At 42.0% G+C, this 18,456-nt stretch overlaps 1 protein-coding gene and 1 non-coding gene across 3 annotated transcripts; both read left to right on the forward strand.

Annotated features, from left to right (window-relative positions):
• Positions 1 to 2: 2 nt before the first annotated feature.
• On the forward strand, positions 3 to 17,775 carry Snx5 (sorting nexin 5). 2 transcript variants are annotated; one of them, XM_055602587.1, is made up of 14 exons: positions 3 to 66; positions 301 to 384; positions 8,479 to 8,583; positions 9,329 to 9,439; positions 10,228 to 10,349; positions 11,337 to 11,460; positions 12,206 to 12,301; positions 13,450 to 13,555; positions 13,642 to 13,717; positions 14,221 to 14,260; positions 14,351 to 14,437; positions 15,170 to 15,329; positions 16,371 to 16,456; positions 17,175 to 17,775. In XM_055602587.1, exons 2-14 carry the CDS (start codon positions 334 to 336, stop codon positions 17,223 to 17,225), a joined length of 1,215 nt encoding a protein of 404 aa, XP_055458562.1. In that variant the 5' UTR covers positions 3 to 66; positions 301 to 333; the 3' UTR covers positions 17,226 to 17,775. The 2 variants fall into 2 exon arrangements, with proteins under 2 accessions (XP_055458562.1, XP_055458561.1); XM_055602586.1 differs by lacking the exon at positions 3 to 66 and having other exon boundaries at positions 74 to 384.
• On the forward strand, positions 4,311 to 4,545 carry LOC129673038 (small nucleolar RNA SNORD17). The gene has a single exon (XR_008719601.1). It is a non-coding gene; the product is annotated as a small nucleolar RNA SNORD17 (small nucleolar RNA).
• Positions 17,776 to 18,456: the final 681 nt, after the last annotated feature.

Consider the following 18,456-nt stretch of genomic DNA (forward strand, 5'->3'; position numbering starts at 1 on the left):
AGGGCTCGGACCCCGCGCCCCTGTCCCGGCCCTCCGGTGCTGGTGTCCGCGTGGCGCGGAGCGAGGGTAGGCCCCGCGTTGCTTCTTTGCCCGGCTCCAAGATGGACGGCCGCGGGGACGGGGGAGGCCGCGCTGGGGGAACACGTGGCGTGCCGCTGGCCTGCGCCCGGGGCTGCTGGGATGGTGGCGGAGTCCGGCGGCCTCCAGCCGCCGTCCGGCAGGGAGGCCGGCGGAGGCGGGGCCGCGGCCGCCCCTGAGAGGCGCCCCGGCGGCGGCCCAGCCTCTTCTTTCCTCGCACAGCCAGACGGCCCCCTGCTCGAGGCCCGCGTCGCCATGGCCGCGGTTCCCGAGTTGCTGGAGCAGCAGGAGGAGGACCGTAGCAAGGTGAGGTCCTCCCTGCTTCGCCGCCCAGGGCTGGAGGTCCTTCTCGGGGCCTCGTGCTGTTGGTGGGGCCTCGGCAAGGGAAGCCCTTGCGCGACCCGGAGTTCCCCCGCCGCCCCGTTGACACTGCCTCTACCGAAAGCTGGGTGCACCCTCCTCTAGCCAAGGAGAACCAGACAGCCGGGACCCCAGTTCTTCAGCTTTTGGTGCGAAGCCGACAGACGCTCTGCCAGTCATTTGAGTGAGGCTAATGCCCGGAGTCCTTAGGAGACTCTATAAAAGGCCCCTAAAACTTGACTCCTTGGTAATTGGAAAGTGAATCGGAGGTTCGTTTGCGATTCCTATCCCTTTCCAAGAAAATGGCCTTTCCGTGGAGAAATTCCAACGAGAATCTGTAGCATGTCTCTTGCAACTTAGAAAAGCTAAATGTGGCCTTGTGGGAGTTGTAATTTTTAGTAAGTCCTGTGTTGATGTAAGCCCTGGGCTGCACATATCTTGCGGTCTAATGCAGTAAACGGAGATTACTATGTAGACAATTAAAGATTGCATTTTTATTGGCCTTTTAAATTTCAATTTTCCATCCCACGAATAGGTTGCGGGTCACAGTTTTGTGTCCAGAAACATAGTATAGTTTTTCTAAGAAGTAAGTTTTTAAAAATCTAAAAGTTTTAAATAAGCGCTGTATCAGTTTTGTTTTTTTTTTTTTTTTTTTTTTTTTTTTTTTTTAACAGTATCTTTGAATAGAGGAACTTTTTCATCTAGTAAGTAAATACCGGTCTGGAACACCAGTTAGATTGTTCCAACCAGGTACGGTGCTTTATTGAAATAGAGCTTTGGACTTGGTATTTCTTTTACACTCTGGTAGAATTAATTTTCTCTCCTCTGGAATACTGGGTGGGACTTGAAAATGAGTTCCCCATCACCCTCATCCAGCAAAACTGGAGATGATTGTGGGTTTAGTGAGTGCGGACATACATACAGTGCAGAAAATTACATAGCTTTTTCTTTCTCGTTTGAGTTTACGGTTTTTATAGCACGTTGGCTTCAGTTATCTGAAGGCAATTTGGAAGTTAAAAGGGAACTGGAGTCGAACTTGGCAAATTTGTCAACTAATGTTTTTTCGATTTTATTAATGCTCTGATTACAGCTTTGAATTTCCACGAAGAGGGGATTCTTGAAGTTGCTCTAGTGAAAAAAACTAATAGAATTTTTGGGGGTGGTTGGGAATGAAAAACTCTGAGGCTCTCACCCTCAATTCTAAGCTAGCACTGAGAAGTTTGAAAGCTAGTTGAATGCTTTGGCAAGGTTTGGACGGAAGGGAGTAGAGTCTGGTCTGTGGGCATTTGAATTACTGTAAAACCTAGGTCCTTTTTTCTTAGAGGGGTGTACGTTGGTAGGCTGTGCATTTTGCTTCAAGGTATTTTCTCCTTAAGCTGAATTTAGAGGTAGAATTCCATGGCATATTTTTTCTTTTGTCTTTTACATAGAACACCCATGCCCTGTCAGCTCTCAGTTTGGTTCTTGGTTTCCCTTTGGTGTGGTATGCAGAAGTAGAGATTTATCAAGTCTGGCTAGTGTGTGTTTGTTTTTTGTTTGTTTTTGTTTTTTTCTTGGGAGGGTAGGGTCTCTTGCATAGATGAGGTTGAGTAGTCTGACATACCAAATTTGTTGTGTGTCTTTGTGGGGTCTTTTGAGATTAGTCTAATTTAGGGTAAATCAAATGCATCCTCTGTGTGTGTGTGTGTGTGTGTGTGTGTGTGTCTGTTGATGTTCTGGTTGTCCCTGAATAGTTTTTATTTGGAAAAGCTTGAAGAGTTTTTTGTTTTGTTTTCCTAGGCAGTTTTTTTTTTTTTTTCCTTCTTCTGTGTAGCCTTGGCTGTCCTTTGTAGACCAGGCTAGCCTTGAACTCAACAAAGATCTGTCTGCCTCCCGAGCGCGCCACCATGTCCTGCTAAGCTTGAGAGTTTTTGAGTAGATGGAGCCAAGTAGTGTTGCCTATAACCCCAGCATGCTGGGGCAGAAGGCTCATTTCAAGGCCAGCCTGGACTGGATAGCCATAAAGGTCTCCAACGGAGAAAACTGAGCATGTGCGGTGGTACATACTTCTAATCCCAGCAGTTGGAAGGCAGAGGCAGGTGATCTCTGGACACAAGCCTGGTAGTATGTGTTCCCAGTACAGCCAGTGAGTCTCAAAAAAAAAAAAAAAAAACCAAAAAACTTTGAAATGAAGCTTTCTGAAAGTTGAGCCTATCTTAGCATTTGCAAGGGCTAACTGATGACCCTTTGTGTTTTATAGCCGTTTAAAACTAGGTCCTTTTTTTTTTTCTTAGAGAAATGTACAGTGGTAGACTGTCTAGAATGAGCAAGGCTCTGAATTCTATCCTCAGTCTTATAAAACTGGACTTTAATATTCACTGGAGGATACATAGACTTAATGAAGGATACTGGCTGAAAGACATAACTATAGCTCCTGTTTCCCTATAGACACTTCCATGAACTGGGATTGTTAGTACAGCTTTGAACTCTTTGATCAGTACTGTAGCAAGTCTAATTTTTTATATATATTTAGAGTGAAGTTTTACACTGTAGTCACAGGACTCAGGAAGTGTGTCTTTTCAAAGCTGCCCACGCCCTAGTTCTGGATCAGCAACTTGCACATGGCGTCTCTGTCCCATTTGTGAATACTTGAGCAGGTTATGATGTATTCTGCTTTTGGCTGCAAAAGTAGCCTGCCCACTTTCAGAGGGTTTTCTGATTTGATTTACTGTGATCAAAGTGCTTGTTGAAGAGATTTTTTTCAAAGGCAGGCTTTCTGTTAAACCTTAGCACGGGTTATAGTAGTAGAAGAGACATTTTCACTGGAGGTGACAGTAGCCACCGCTCCTCTTCTGTTTGTAGTAAACATTGTCAGATGTTCTTTGGCACTGAACAAATTTACCCTGAGAATCCTGAGATTAAACTGACTTTCTAAAATGGTGTGATGGGTGGGGTGAAGTTCGCCAATTTGTCACAAGGACTTAAGTCTATGATTAATAGGTTATGAAGAAAATAACTTGCTACATTAAACTTGGGTTGTTGAACATCCTTGTCCTTATTCAGACACTATGAGGAACGTTATCAAAGGTCATGAAGGGTGGGTTTCTTCAAGTTTTGTGTATTTAATTTAGCATTTACACAGTGCGGTTGTGGTTACTGTCTTTGTGAGTGACAGGCTAATTTAAACTTCAGGAACCTGAGGTTCTTTTGCTATAGCATACACCCACAAAGCATTGTAGGTGGGATTGTAACTCACCTAGAAATGGATTGATCCTTGGGGTTACAGGATATATATGGGTGAGCATGGGCTGCCTATTAGAATATTAGCACACACACCCCTTTTTAAAATATGCTGTTTGGACATTAGGTTTTGTTACCAGCCTGTTGCTTGAGCAGTTAGGTGAGAACAATTTTGTGGGTAGACCTGCCTAAATGTCTTTAAGTATCAGTTGTTCATAAGTGTTAGGATCTTGTAATAGTCTCAGTTTTTGAGAAGACATTTGTTTTTTGGAATTGTAAGGGAACTACAGAGCATTTTGTGCTAAACTTAAATAAAATCTAAATTGAGAATTTCCAAAAGTGACTTCTCTTGCCAACACATTACCCTTTAAGTTTGTGTGGACACAAAGTGGAAGTTGGAGGGCACTTGTTGGAGTGCTTGTTCTCTCCCATGTGTGTCCTGGGGTCTAACTTGGGTAATCAGGCTCGGCTACAGATGCCTTCTTGCTTGCACCAGCACCTATTTTCTGTTAAGTCATTGAAGATTGCTCTTCTAAAAGAGGGAAGTGGAATCTTTGCAGTTATTTGAAAGTAGTCCAAGAGCTAAGGCCTCTTGACATGAGTTACTTAAGGCAGGAATTCATATTCTGACTAGTATCTGGGCTTGCAGCCTTGTGAGATGATGATTTTGTTTATCCATTCGCTGAGTACGCTACACTGACCTTCTTCCCAGCTTCAGTTCCTGTTCTGGGAACTTGGGCTGAGTAGCCTCAATGCCCTGCTGTCTGCAGTGTTCTATTGCAGATTGTGTGTGTTGGTGGACTACTATTGGTAAGAATGGCTAGTGTCAGCAGGGATGGGTCCCTCTGGGCTCCATCTCACTGAGATGAGTGGTGCAAATCTGATCACTTCCTGCAGCCCTTCTAGTTCCTTGTTCATAAATTATTGGTTTCTTGGATAGACAGTAAAGGATAAAATCCTTAGAGTGAACAGAATAACCAGAGGGAGGGTTCTCTGTTCTCATGTGCTAGGCAAACAAAGCGTCTACGGTAGGAATGGGAAATGGAAAAATCATTTAAATAGAAGCTGTTTTTGTAGTGATATATGTAGTGTAGTCTCTGGTCTTCTGCCACAGCCTTCTAAGTACTGAGATTATAGACATGCGCTTTCTCTTGCTGAGTGTGTGTGTGTGTGTGTGTGCGTGCACACATGCCTTGTACACTAGTTTTTCAAGAAGCAATATTTAGCAGTGCTTTACACCTTAAACCCAGCAGAAGCAGGCAGATTTCTTGTTCAAGGCCAGCCTGATTGACAGCAAACACCAGGCCTTCCTCAAGAAATAATCTGTTTCTTTATCCCTGGTAGTGAAGTAATAACCACTACCTTGGTTTGCTTCAAGCTAAGGGCCTGGCTCAGCCTGGAATAATGCTGCTCTTTTAGAGCCTAGCACTTGTCCCAGCACCCATGTCAACAGCTCATGCCTGTGACACCAGCTCCAGGGGATCTGATCTGGCCTCAGCAACCAAAGGATACACATTTAATTTTTCTTTAAAAGCTTCAAGGAGGCCCAGGCTGACAGTGCTCCCAACACCACCAGGTGAGAAGCCTGGTTCTGAAGTGCACTTACCACCTTTGATGGCTTAACTGGGCTTATGCTGAGACTCCTAAAAATATTATAGACTATTGGTATTGCCCTTGTTTGCTCCAGAAGTGAAAGGTACTGCTGCTAAAGACACCATGCACTTTCAAAGGGCCCAGAGGGTCCCCCAAGCAGCAAATGACCTGGAGAAAGACTAGCTTTTGTGGTACCAGGTGTCATGCTAGTTTCCAAAGGAGGGAAGCAGTCAACATCCATTCCCACCTCGCTATGTGATGCCTATGAACTACAACTCTGAGCAGCATGCACTATAATCCTAAGGGTGTAGTATATTGGCCTGTGTATCTCACCAGCAGCTTTTTAGTTAAATTTAGGATCCCCCTGTGAGAAACAGTACCTGTATTAGAAACCTAGCAACCTCCCTGGGGCTAGTGAAGTCATGAGTCTTGGAAGGAAAACTTATTACTGATGCTTCAAATTGAAACTTAACCATATTTATTCTAGATATTTGTCCTTGTGATCACAGGTATTTGTAGCGCTCACCCTTTATTAAGGAAACTTCTTGCAGTAGAAAAGTCATAATCAATGCGGAGTTATGAAGGCCAGTCCCAACTGCTGCATCTACAGTACAAGGCTCAGGGATCATTGTAGAAAAAGGAGACAAGATTGTAAGAGCCGGGGGAACCGGGAGTATACTGTGGGATTGTGTCTTTTAGGAATGTGAAAAGCTACACCTATGAAGCCTCACCAACATGTCTGACAGGACAAGGAAGTCCAGGAGTCCCCAGCCCTACACAGAGAGCTACAGACAACTAATGAATGCTGAGAGTGGAAGAAATAGTCTCCCTGAGAGGAACACACAAACTCTTTATCTAATAGCAAATGGTCAGCCCTGAAAACACACAAGTAACATAGGTAGACTGAGCAAGTTGTACTTGTTGCTTAGGAATGTGTGTAAATTACAGTAGTGAAAAGGGAAGCCATGAATTTGAAGGAGGAGTATTTGAAGGGGGAGGGTTGTAATATTACAATTTTAAAAGATTCTTGAGGAAGTAGATAACGGGAAAGTTACCACTCCTTTTATCCTTGGGCCTGGTTTATTTAGCAAATGCTATGGCTTTGGACTGCTGGGTGTTGGTTTTTGCCAGCTAGGCATAATCAGGAATGCTGAATTTTTAATCTTGCTTGGTGGCTTCAGAAGGAGGATACAAGTGCTGACGTGGAAGTTCGAGGCATTGCACAACTTTTTACCACTGGATTTGGTGTAAGTGGTAGGAGCTATATACCCCTTTATGGTCATGGTTGGTTGTCATGAGAGAAGATAAAGCCAAACAGATGGTAGTTATAAAGTGATAGGTTCCTGTTTCCACGTTGCCTGTAGTACTTAAGAGAAACCCTGTTTTCTTGATCCCTTGCCCACTTGGGTCATCCTACCATAATTACAAAAGTAGCCCAGTGAGTTTGCTTGGCTCGGAGAGCAAAGGTGAAAGAATTTGTACAGCAGTTCTCAGCCTGTGGGGTTGATCCCTTTGGGGTCACATCAGATATTTGTATTATGGTTCATAACAGTAACAATGTTATTAAGTACCAGTGAAATAATTTTATGGTTGGGGGTCACTACAGTATGGAAAACTATATTAGGGTTACCGCATTAGGAAGGTTGAGAACCACTGATAGAGCATTAACCTGAAGATTCTAGAAACCAGGCTTTGTGACTTTAAGAGAAAGGAAGCTGGGCGCAGTGGTGCATGCTTGGGAGGCAAAGGCAGGGAGATCTCTGCGTTTGAGGCCAGTGAGTCTAGTGTAGCTAAGGGTACACAGAGAAACTCTCAAGAAAGAAATGGGGCTAGAGTGGTGGTTTGGCAGTTAAAGAGCACTGGCTGCTCTTCCAGAGGACCCGGGTTCAATTCCCAGGGTCCACTTGGCAGCTCACAATTGTAACTTTAGTAAAATAAGTTCTTTTAAAAATGAAGAATAAAGAAAGGAATATTTAGAAGAGGTATGGGCATTATTGCTGAGTTACAGAAAACATACTCTATAGAGATGTCCCAGTGATTGACTGCTCTTGTCTGTTTACCAGTGTATATATTTTTTTAAAGATTTATTTATTTATCATGTATACAATGTCTGGGTACATGTACAGAAGAGGGTACCAGATCTCATTATAGATGGTTATGAGCCACCATGTGGTTGCTGGGAATTGAACTCAGGACCTTTGGAAGAGCAGACAGTGCTCTTAACCTCTGAGCCATCTCTCCAGCCCCAGTGTATAATTTTTAAAGCCCAGCTTTTGGCATTATTCCTATCCTAAGAGGCCATCTCGGGGCTGGAGAGATAGCTCAGAGGCTAAGAGCACTGTCTGCTCTTCCTAGAGGTCCTGAGTTCAATTCCCAGCAACCACATGGTGGTCTACAACCATCTATACTGAGATCTGATGCCCTCTTCTGGCATCAGGTGTACATGCAAATAAAGCACTCACTCTCATAATAAATAAATAAATAAATCTTAAAAAAAAACTAAATTGTTAAAAAAAAAAAAAGAGGCCATCTCACCATAACAGTCATGAAAGATGGAGTGGCCAGTTTGCCTTTGCAGTTTATGTGATAGTTCTTGGAGGCTCGTCTATTTACAGACGAAAAGTTGCTTACCAGAAATGTCGGAACTAAGAAAAATTGTTATTAAAGAATCCCTTGGCCTTCAGGCTTTCAAATGTAGCCAGCCTCTTGATACATACCCTGGTTATAGAAGAAAACTAATGTTTTATAAGTAAGCTTATGGTTTGGAATTGGATCATTTTATAGCTATCCTGTTATATGTGTTGCTTAGCCACAGACTTTGTCTGTCTGCAAGCATCTCAGGTGGACATGTGAGAAACTGAATAAATATTAAAATGCTTCTGGGGAAACAGATATTTATGCTAAGATGTCAGGACCTCTTGGCTGGGTATGGCAGCATTTATTTATATGAGGTTTTCTTGTCAAGGGTGGATGGGGTGGATTTAGATTTTGAAGGTGAGTTTTCTCTATAGTTCTGGCTGTCCTGGCTGTAGATGAGGCTGGTCTCACTCACAGATCTTCAAGACTGGGATTAAAGCATGCACTGCCATGCCCAGCTAGTGTAGACCTTTTAAATCTTTGGATGATCTGGCCTGTGGGCAACCCTGGTTATATCATTGCTGGTTCTCCTCTCCCAGTGGGAAATGCTTTCTGAAGTAAACTTGTCACTAATATTGAAATGTCTTTCAGTTGAGATCTGTGTCTGTGGACCTGAATGTTGACCCGTCACTTCAGATTGACATACCTGATGCACTCAGTGAGAGGGATAAGGTCAAATTTACAGTGCACACCAAGGTAAGTAACAGCAGTACCTACTAGTGCCAGGTTGCATTTTCAGGGTGTGGAAAGATTACTTGAACTGAAATGGGTTACTCTAGGAGCAATGTGGCAAACTGATGAGAACTTGAGCTTCTCTCTTGCTTGTTGAGAGTCCATATGTGCTTTGGTTAGTTCCCTTTTGTTGGGGTGGAGCCCTCAACAGGCAAATGTGCAGCCACAGCCACTTTCACAGCTTGAGCCTCTTGGTTTTCATTTGCACATGAAGTAAATGAACAGCATGAAATGAAGCCAAGGACAATTTCTGGAATTATAAGTGTAGTGAAGATATTGGGAAACATTGTACTTGCTATTCTCTGTCCCCCCACCCTGGACAGGGTTTCTGTGTAACCTTGCATGTCTTGGATTTTGTAGACCAGACTGGCCTCAAACTCAGATCAGCCTGCCTCTGCCTCCCCAAGTACTAGGATTATAGGCTTGTGCTAGCAGGACCACAACTGGCTGCTGTTCTGTTTTTATTAACTGGAGAAGGTTCAGTAGTAAAAAAAAGTTTTTTTACTATTATATTTGCTGTTTAGTGCAAAGCAAGCTTCAGAAGGTCTTGTGAAAAAGCATTTCTTGGAGATGAGGTTGTCTAAACTATGTAGATCAGTGGCTATAGATCATAGATTGCTGTGTACTCTTTTTGGTCTTACTGTGTTAGTTGTGTGTTGTTCCCATTTGTGCAGCCTAGGAAATCTAAAGGCATGTTATCTCGTTACAGACCACACTGCCCACATTTCAGAGCCCAGAGTTTTCTGTTACAAGACAACATGAAGACTTCGTGTGGCTGCATGACACTCTTACTGAAACAACCGATTATGCTGGGCTTATTGTGAGTTCATTTAAAAAAAGTAATTAAGCTATTTCCTTGGACCTTGCTTTTTGATTAAAGAGACTGTATTTTGCAATGCTTTGAATTATGTCTGTGTGTAGGTATGAGTGTGGGTGCCCACAGGTCAGAACTGTCAGATTCCCTGGAGCTGGAGTTCACAGTGATTTCACACACGAGTGCTGTGAACTGAACTTATTACCATTGAGTCTTCTCTTCACACCCACCTTAGACACCAGTAGAATTGATTTCTAGGAAATCTCAGTATTAGAGCATACAGTATATTCCTCAGTGGTACTCACAGTGAAAGAGATGGGTTGGCAGAGCTTTTGGCTAGTTTTTAAATAAATTCAAATACACAAATGTCCTGCTGGGCAGAATAAAGTAATTTCTTTTTGGTCTTTGACAAGTAGTCTCATGGCCCAAGATGACCTGGAGCTCCTAATCCTGCCTCTGCTCCTGGATTCTGCACACCACGGCTGTTTGTAATTTCTCACTAGATTTATGTTTAAAGTTTGCTCAGGAATGTTGCTAGGCCAAGAATGATTTATTTATTTACAGTATGGTACAGTATGGAGGCTCAAACTCACTAGATAGCCTGTGTGTAGGTCAGGTTGGTTTGCACGCAGATTGAAGGTTAAAGGTGTGCCACCACACCTGAATAAGGTTTGCAAGAACTGGACCTGACCTAGTTCTGTTGGGGTGGCCATCTATGAGCAGAACTGATGAGGTGCCAGCTACCATATGGCCCCAGGGATAAGGTCTTCACAGATTGCCTGCCTTTGCTACAGATCCCTCCTGCTCCTACAAAGCCAGATTTTGATGGCCCTCGAGAGAAAATGCAGAAACTGGGAGAAGGGGAAGGATCTATGACAAAAGAAGAATTTGCCAAGATGAAGCAAGAACTGGAAGCGTGAGTGAATCTCCTGTGAAGCGTCTGTAGGAGCTGGGTGGGAGACCTGACACTAAAGTACACCTGGTGCTGCTGCCAGTTTCCAAAACTACATTTTGTAGAGTTTGATCTTGTAGAAAATTATTGTATTTACTTTTTTACTCAAATAATTATTACTGCAATTATTTAACCCACTTTCAGGGATAATTTGGAGACAAGGTTACATAAGATCACTTTGGTATATGTGAGGGTTTGTTTATAGAACAGTAAGAATCTCGGGAGTCAACAATTAATTAGATACAAAACACCAGACCAAAGCACCTAACAGTTTGGCATTTCACATGATGTGCTTCTGGGGCTTTATTGGATTGTAGCATTATAGCTTGAAAGAGAAGGCTCGACCCACAAATTACAACATATCTTAAAGTTTGCAAAAAAAAAGTGTTTGGCTAGTTATTTATGAGGCAGAGCACATATAAATTCTAAAAACCACATGGTATAATGCCATTTGAATGCCTGAGGAAAATACTATAAACTTTTAAGATCCAAGAGCCCCTTGGATTTCTTTGTCCTGGCTCAGAAGTACTCACCCCCTCTATCGGCCTGCTGTGTATGATTCAGTTGCCTATTTCAATAACTTTGTCAGGCTTGAACTAACAGTAGTAGCCTTATGTCTCTGGGAATGAGAGAGGTTTCATTTAAAGACAGGAATGTCTTGCCCTTATTGATCACAGCTGTAATTGCATGTAGGCTTGGACTCTTCTCAGACTTGATGCAGCAAATTCAATTATAGTACCATCCTTTTCTAAATTTATTCCTTCTACAAATTCAAAATGGCAACTACCTTCTTACTAGAAACCAAGTTGGATTAAATTGTTTAGATCCAGCCTAGTAGTCTTGTTTTCTGTATTGACCATGAGCAGAAGACTGGAGTGAAATAAGGAGTGAGCTGTATTGGGCAGGAACTGAGCAATGTCAACTGAATTCTTTGTGCACGTGTCTTTTCAGTGAGTATCTCGCTGTCTTTAAGAAGACTGTGTCCTCACATGAAGTCTTTCTTCAGCGGCTTTCTTCTCACCCCATTCTCAGTAAAGACCGCAACTTTCATGTTTTCCTGGAATATGATCAGGATGTAAGGCAATTTTTCCATTTTCATGGTTGAAATGTTTCCTAAAATAGGAGCTTCCTGAGCTTGAATTTATCATTACAGAAAAAAGGTGGAGAAATAATGCTTTCTCTTCTTCCTCTAGATCTGTATAGAGTTCACTTTTTTAAAACTACTGGAGTGACCTCTCCCTGAAACTAATTTTCTTCCTTCTGTTTAAGACTGTTGGAAGGAATTTAAATTGATGTGCCTTTATTTCAGTTACTTTTTTAAAAACCTGTTTCTTCATAGATAAAGTAAGCTCTGACTTACACCTTATTTCCAGCAGATTCTATGAGCCTGAGGCCAGTCCTACATAGTTCTAGGACAGTGAGCACTAAATGGGGAGACACAGTCTCAAAAAAGGAAGTACCTTTAGATTCTGGAAGCTTGAAAAATAGAATCAAGCAGTAGTTCTACCAAGAATTGAAGAGCCTGGGGCATGTGGCTGAAGAGATGGCTCAGGGGTTAAGAGTGCTAGTTAAGAGCACCAGAAGTCCTGAGTTCAACTCCTAGCAATCATGATGGCTCACAACCATCTATCCTGGGATCTGATGCCATCTTCTGGCATGCAGGTGTATGTGCAGATAGAGCACTCATAAAATATAGGATTAAAAGTACCTTGAATTTATTTGATAATAAAAAGTTCCTGTTAACTTGTGACTGCTTGACTAAGATGCTAACAGAAAGATGCCATATCATAAACTGTTCTTTTGGAATTTCCTTTCTTTAGCTAAGTGTTAGGCGGAAAAATACCAAAGAGATGTTTGGTGGCTTTTTTAAAAGTGTGGTGAAGAGTGCTGATGAAGTCCTTTTTTCTGGAGTTAAGGTAAGACACTTGGCCTCTTTAAGGATGTATGTTGTAAAAAGAAAATATGCATGGTGTCACGAGGCTTTGAACCTAGTACTGGGGTGCAGGCCAGCCTTTGTCTCATTTAAAAAAAAAAAAAAACGGGTGGGGATAAAGCTTTGGTGCTGCAGTACCTGTGTGCATGGAAGCCAGTGTGCAGTTATCGGGACTGTAGTTGGTGGCAGCCATAGGTGATGGTGAAAACTGTAAAGCTTAGATGACACATGAGAACGACTTTTTTTTGAGGACTCACTATGCAGCCTTGGTAGGCTTGGGTCCACCTGTCATCCTCACAAAGTGCTGAGATTACAGGTGTGCGCTATCAGACCTTGTGGGAGCTTGGTACAAGAGGAAGAAATGTTCACTAATGTTATATTGAAATGGTGATTTTTTTTTTTTAATGTGTTAGGATTAAAGTTAACATATGCTTAGGTTTTTGTTGAGAATTGGCCAGAGCTGTTCTAGAACATAATGACAAAAAGTCCTGTTCTTGTTCACCCAGTGCCTTCCTGTTCTTTGTAAATAATAATTTTTGACAGTTACTATCAAGTATCTGGCTTTGCCTCTCCAGGGCTTGATGAGGGAGCCCAGAACACAGGTGCTAAGTAGGAAGAAAAGTTGGAAATGGTATTTTTAAGGCAATACTGCATGGGTTTTATGTATATTCATTGTGGGTTGCCATTTACTGTTGACATTCCTGGCAAGGGCCTACCATGAATAGCCAAATTAGAAGAAAAAAACACCATTAAATATACAAACACACATGCTGACAGCTGCTACACGAGAAGGATTATAGGGTTGTGGAGGATATCGGTATTTACTGGCAATTTACAAAGTGATCTTAAATGATTCCGTGCTGTAGCCTGTTAGTACCTGATTATTTTTGCCAGCCTTGGGAATTACACATATAAGTATCGTGATAATCCATAGTCTGTAGAGGTTAAATTTAGGATTTTAATAGCCCTTTGGTTTAGAGGCAGGTTCTCATTGTACAGTTTGAGCTAGACTCAGTTCACTGGTCATTCCTCAGCTACGAATGTGCTAGATTGGTAGCCATGTTTTCTCTAATACAGTATATGTGCCTATTCTTGACATTTTTGTTTAAGCTCCCTTTTCTTCCTTTTTAGGAGGTGGATGACTTCTTTGAGCAAGAGAAGAACTTCCTGATTAATTATTACAACAGGATCAAGGATTCCTGCGCTAAAGCTGACAAAATGACCAGATCTCACAAAAGTAAATACCTTTACCCACTTGGTACCTACCAGTCTATGTGTCCGTTCTGCTCAGGTAACAGGGTGTGTGCTGGTTTCCTTCTCCAGGTGTTGCTGATGACTACATCCATACTGCAGCCTGCTTGCATAGCCTGGCCTTAGAAGAACCCACAGTCATCAAAAAGTAAGTGTTGGGTAGCTGGAGTGGGAGTTCAAGCAGAGTGTCTCTGTAGGTTATGCAAGGCCCATAGTGTAACTTGTGGTCTTTGCTCTTCCCTGTTCTCATTAAATCTTACAGTGAAGGCTTGCCTATCTTTCACAAAAACCCTAGTGGCAGCATGCATTGGCACAGTAGAGGAGAACCAGATAGTCAAGGTTGATCCTTTGTTACAGTGAACTTGAGGCAAGTGTGAGGTGTATGACCCCATCTTTTTTTTTGTTTGTTTGCTTGTTTCTTTCATTTTGTTTTGGTTTTTGAGACACAGTTTCTCTGTAGCTCTGATTGGCCTGGAACTTGCTCTGTAGACCAGGCAGTCCTCAAACTGAGATCTGATGCTGGCATTAAAAGGTTTGTGTCACTACCACAAACCTTGATTCTTGACCATTTATTTCTGTCTTAATATCATTGATAAGTTGATATATCAAGAGAGTTAAGATCTTGAACTGTGGCCTTCTGTATACTTTCAGGTACCTGTTGAAGGTTGCAGAGCTCTTTGAAAAACTTAGGGTAAGAAGTTTTGTGTTCCTCTTGGAATTATTTAGTTAAGGTCCTTAGATTCCTGCGTGGATGCTGACTGACCTTTACTTGTTTTAATAGAAAGTTGAAGGTCGAGTCTCATCAGATGAAGATTTAAAACTGACAGAGCTCCTCCGATACTACATGCTCAACATAGAGGCTGCAAAGGTAAGGTGGGGGTTACTTAGCACTAGTTCATCTTGCCATAACCAGAAATTTAATGCTTATGATAGATAGTCCCTTTGGACTGGAAAGGAATGTTTGTTGCTTTATATTGGGGTACACTTGTTTGCAGTGTTTGTGTGTGCATGTGAGAACAACTTTATGCCTTTTTCCTTTAGTGCCATGCATTTTACTCACTAGTAAAATAGGGCCTCTCACTGGCCTGGACTCAAATCATAGGGTTTTTTTTTTTTTTGTTTTTGTTTTTTGTTTTTTTAATTAGATAGTTCCTTGGTGCAGATTTTCCACAAGTGGGATTCTATATGGAGAGTTATATAAGAATTTTATGGATATGATTGTTAAAAAAAATGTCTGAAATTGGGCACTCATTTTGGAGGTGGAGTTTGTTTTTGTCATTTCCCCTTTCTCTGATGCTGGGGATCAAACCTGGAGCATGATACCAATTTGCGACATCTTTAGTCCCCTGTGAGATTTTAAGATTATGCTGGATAAAAGGCTAGAGAGATGGCTCAAGAGTTGAGTTTGATTTCATATTCCATATGTGGCTTCATCTCCAGGAGTCTGATGTGTGCAGACATATACATAATTAAAAATAATGTTAATGCTAGATAGAGAAGTATTTACACTAGATCTTTTCACCTAGAATTTATTTTCAGTGTGTGATATTTTCTTTTGCTCTGGAGATTTTTATGTCGTGACTGTTACTTTTTTTCCCAGGATCTCCTATACAGGCGCACAAAAGCCCTAATTGACTATGAGAATTCAAACAAAGCTTTGGACAAGGCCAGGTTAAAAAGCAAAGATGTCAAGTTGGCTGAGACTCACCAGCAGGAGTGCTGCCAGAAGTTTGAACAGCTTTCTGAATCCGCTAAAGAAGGTTGAGCATTACTTCTGTAAACTCTTATTTGGCAACAAATGTTAAAACTATGTGGAGGTAAACCTTCTCCTTAGAGTGCTGGGATGTAGCTCTAGCAGACAGCCACCCTAGCATTTGTGAGGCGACAGGCTTGTTGTCCCCAGCAACACAAAAAAGATGAATTGTAACACTAAAGAAAATGCAGCTGTCTGTTAGGGTTATGAGGGCCTGGAGAAGTTACGCAGCAGACCATGAGGGCTTGACTCCTAGTGCCCGTGTGGCTGGCAGCTGCCTGTAACTTGAATCTGGGAACCCTGTCCTGATCACAGTTGGCATCATGCACAAATAGCTGAGATTATAAATAAAGATTGTATTAGTTATTATAGGAGTATATTTGAGTAATTGCCATGAACTGATGAAAAGCAGCATGGCAGGGGGTTGAGAGTTTGAGCCTCAGCACCAGAGAATAACAGTGGGTAATCTGAAAGGATGAATCTGCTACTGAGACAGAAATGTACTCAGTTTTCTTTGGTGTTAACATGCTTCTGAGATGAGGTCCTGGTCTCTATGTTAGCTAGGAGCTCCACCCCCTCCCAATGTCTGAGGAAGGCTGGAACATATAAGGTATAGTCCTTTCGTGGAAGGATCTCATGTATCTTGCCTGGATGGTCATTAAATAAAGCCAGTGCAAATACTAGAGTGTGTCTCCTCAAATAAATACATAAATGTAATTATGATAGGACAGTAGACTTGATTCTTACCCCTCAAGTTTTCATAAAGAAACTAAACATGATCGTCCATATCCCACCAACTATGTGTAGGAGGTTGGGGGGAAGGATTACCTCAACTTTTGCACAGTCTTGGGCTATTAGAGATCTAACCAAGGTGTGCTTGGTGATTGAGTGGTATTGTAAGTGTTACAGGCCATGTGTGGCTTAATGTGTCTTGATTGGCACTGTAGGAAAGGGCTGGAGTGATTTGTGAAAGCTGTATTTGGGTGTTGTAATGAGTGGGAAAACTGACCTTTCTTACAGTTTGATAAATGTTTACTTTATCCCGTAGAACTGATAAACTTCAAACGGAAGAGAGTGGCAGCATTTAGGAAGAACCTGATTGAAATGTCTGAACTGGAAATAAAGCATGCCAGAGTGAGTTCCTTTATTAATCAGAGAGCATTTTAGGCAGGTGATTGTCCCACTGTCATGGATATAGGTTGGCTTGAAATTTTGAGTATTCTCCCTCGCATAGACCTGACTTTCTCAAGCTCTTACTCTGATTTTGTTAGTAGGGTTAGGGTTAGTAAGCTCTTCAGAACCGTGTGGTAGCGTGAACTTTATAGTCTCAGTACCGAAGAGTCCGCAAGTGTGAAGACAGTGAGGATTACGTAGTGAGACACTGTCATGCAAGTCACATACCCAACAAAAAAGACATTTTAGTATCTTTAGATTTTTTTGTTTGTTCTTGAGACATCTCGCCTCTGTCTCTGGCTGTCATGGAACTTGATCTGCCTCCTAAGTGTTGGGACTGAAAGCTAAAAATGATTCATTGTCCTATGGTAACTCAGCACAGAAACAAAATGGCACATGCTTGATCCTGGGTTCTTACTTGATAACCTGGCCACGCCTTCATCAAGCCTTTCTCAGTTTTCAGCAGCACAGAATCAAGTGTTTCGGGCAAGTTTGTGGTTGGGGTTTGGCAGGAGTGGCTTCTTGTCCTGGAACCTTCTGGGCAGTGCAGAGCATGGGTGGTGCTTGAGAGTGGAAGGATGAAAGTGTCAGCCTAGTTGCTTATTCAGGTTCAGAGAGTTCATTAGAAAAGCTGTATCTGTTTGTTTCATTTATGCTCCCCCTGCCTTCTTTTTTCTAGAACAATGTCTCCCTCTTGCAGAGCTGTATTGATTTATTCAAGAACAACTGACCTGTCTTTACTCTGAAGGACACCAATGTGAAAACCAGCATCACTTGCACTTCAATCATTATTGCAAAAGACATAGCTTTGACTAGTTTAAAATCATGTGAATAAATATTTTGATTTCTAAAAATCTTAACACTTAACCATGTTGGTTTAAAAATATTTTCATTGCATGTTTCTTGGACATAACTAATTCTTACTCATTTAATACCTCAAAGCAGGTAGAGTCTAAATAATGGATTCTTCTATAGATTGTCAGGAATTACTAATAAATGGTATGGAGATGTGTGCCTTCTGGAAATGAGAAGCCCATATCTGTCTCTACATTTCCTGTGCCCCTACAAACATGCATGTCAGGTGCCAGTTATAATAAATGGTAGGTAAACTGCTTGTGGGAGGGTGGCAGACACCCTTTGCAGTTCCATTTTTGTAACTGGATGTAAATACTTGAGGAAAAGGAAAATCTAGGGTTCTGACACTCCCTGATGATGGGGTCTGGGGCATGTGCTTTGGATGTTTTTATAAAGTATGTAATAAAGTAATCCATGTTACCCTATGGAGTGTTTCTGCAGAAAACCAGAGTGGGTCTCAAGAATGCTGCCGAGGCATTTCCACAAGTAGAAGTGGTTTATTGTCTACCCAATCTTTACTACCAGTCTTATGTGGGGATTGAGCCCGGTACTTGCTTCAATCCTTAACATTGAGCAGTACTTCAGCCCCTGGTGTGTGTGTGTGTGTGTGTGTCTGTCTGTCTGTCTGTCTATCTTTTTTTTTTTGAAACAGGGTTTGGCCCTGAGGTTGGGACTCCACTGCCTTAGCTTCACAGCCTCTAGGGTTCTGCAGTTATGATATACCTGCATGCCTGGCATAGTCTTAGTTTTGAGGGTTTGCAGCTTGGTTCTGTTTGTTTCAAATGACTTAAATTGATATTTAAATGCTGTGTTTGTGTGTGTGCTTCATACCTGAATTGGTTTGGTATTGATTCCATAACACAAATTGAGAGTGGATTTAAGCAAATATTTTACAGCAAAGTCTGGCTTCTGTCTTTAACTCCTTACCTGTTATAAACTTCACGACGCGTTTGTGTGTCCTTGGTTATCCTTGAATTCATTCTGTAGACCCGGCTGGTCTCAGGTCCACCTACTTCTGCTTCTCAAGTGCTGGGATTAAAGGTGTGTACTACCATGGCCTGACCCTAGACTGTTTCTGGTGGCACATAGAAGTCCCCATTTGGGTA

Source organism: Psammomys obesus, unplaced genomic scaffold (assembly GCF_907164565.1).
Source record: "Psammomys obesus unplaced genomic scaffold, mPsaObe1.curated_primary_1811, whole genome shotgun sequence".
Classification (NCBI taxonomy): domain Eukaryota; kingdom Metazoa; phylum Chordata; class Mammalia; order Rodentia; family Muridae; genus Psammomys; species Psammomys obesus.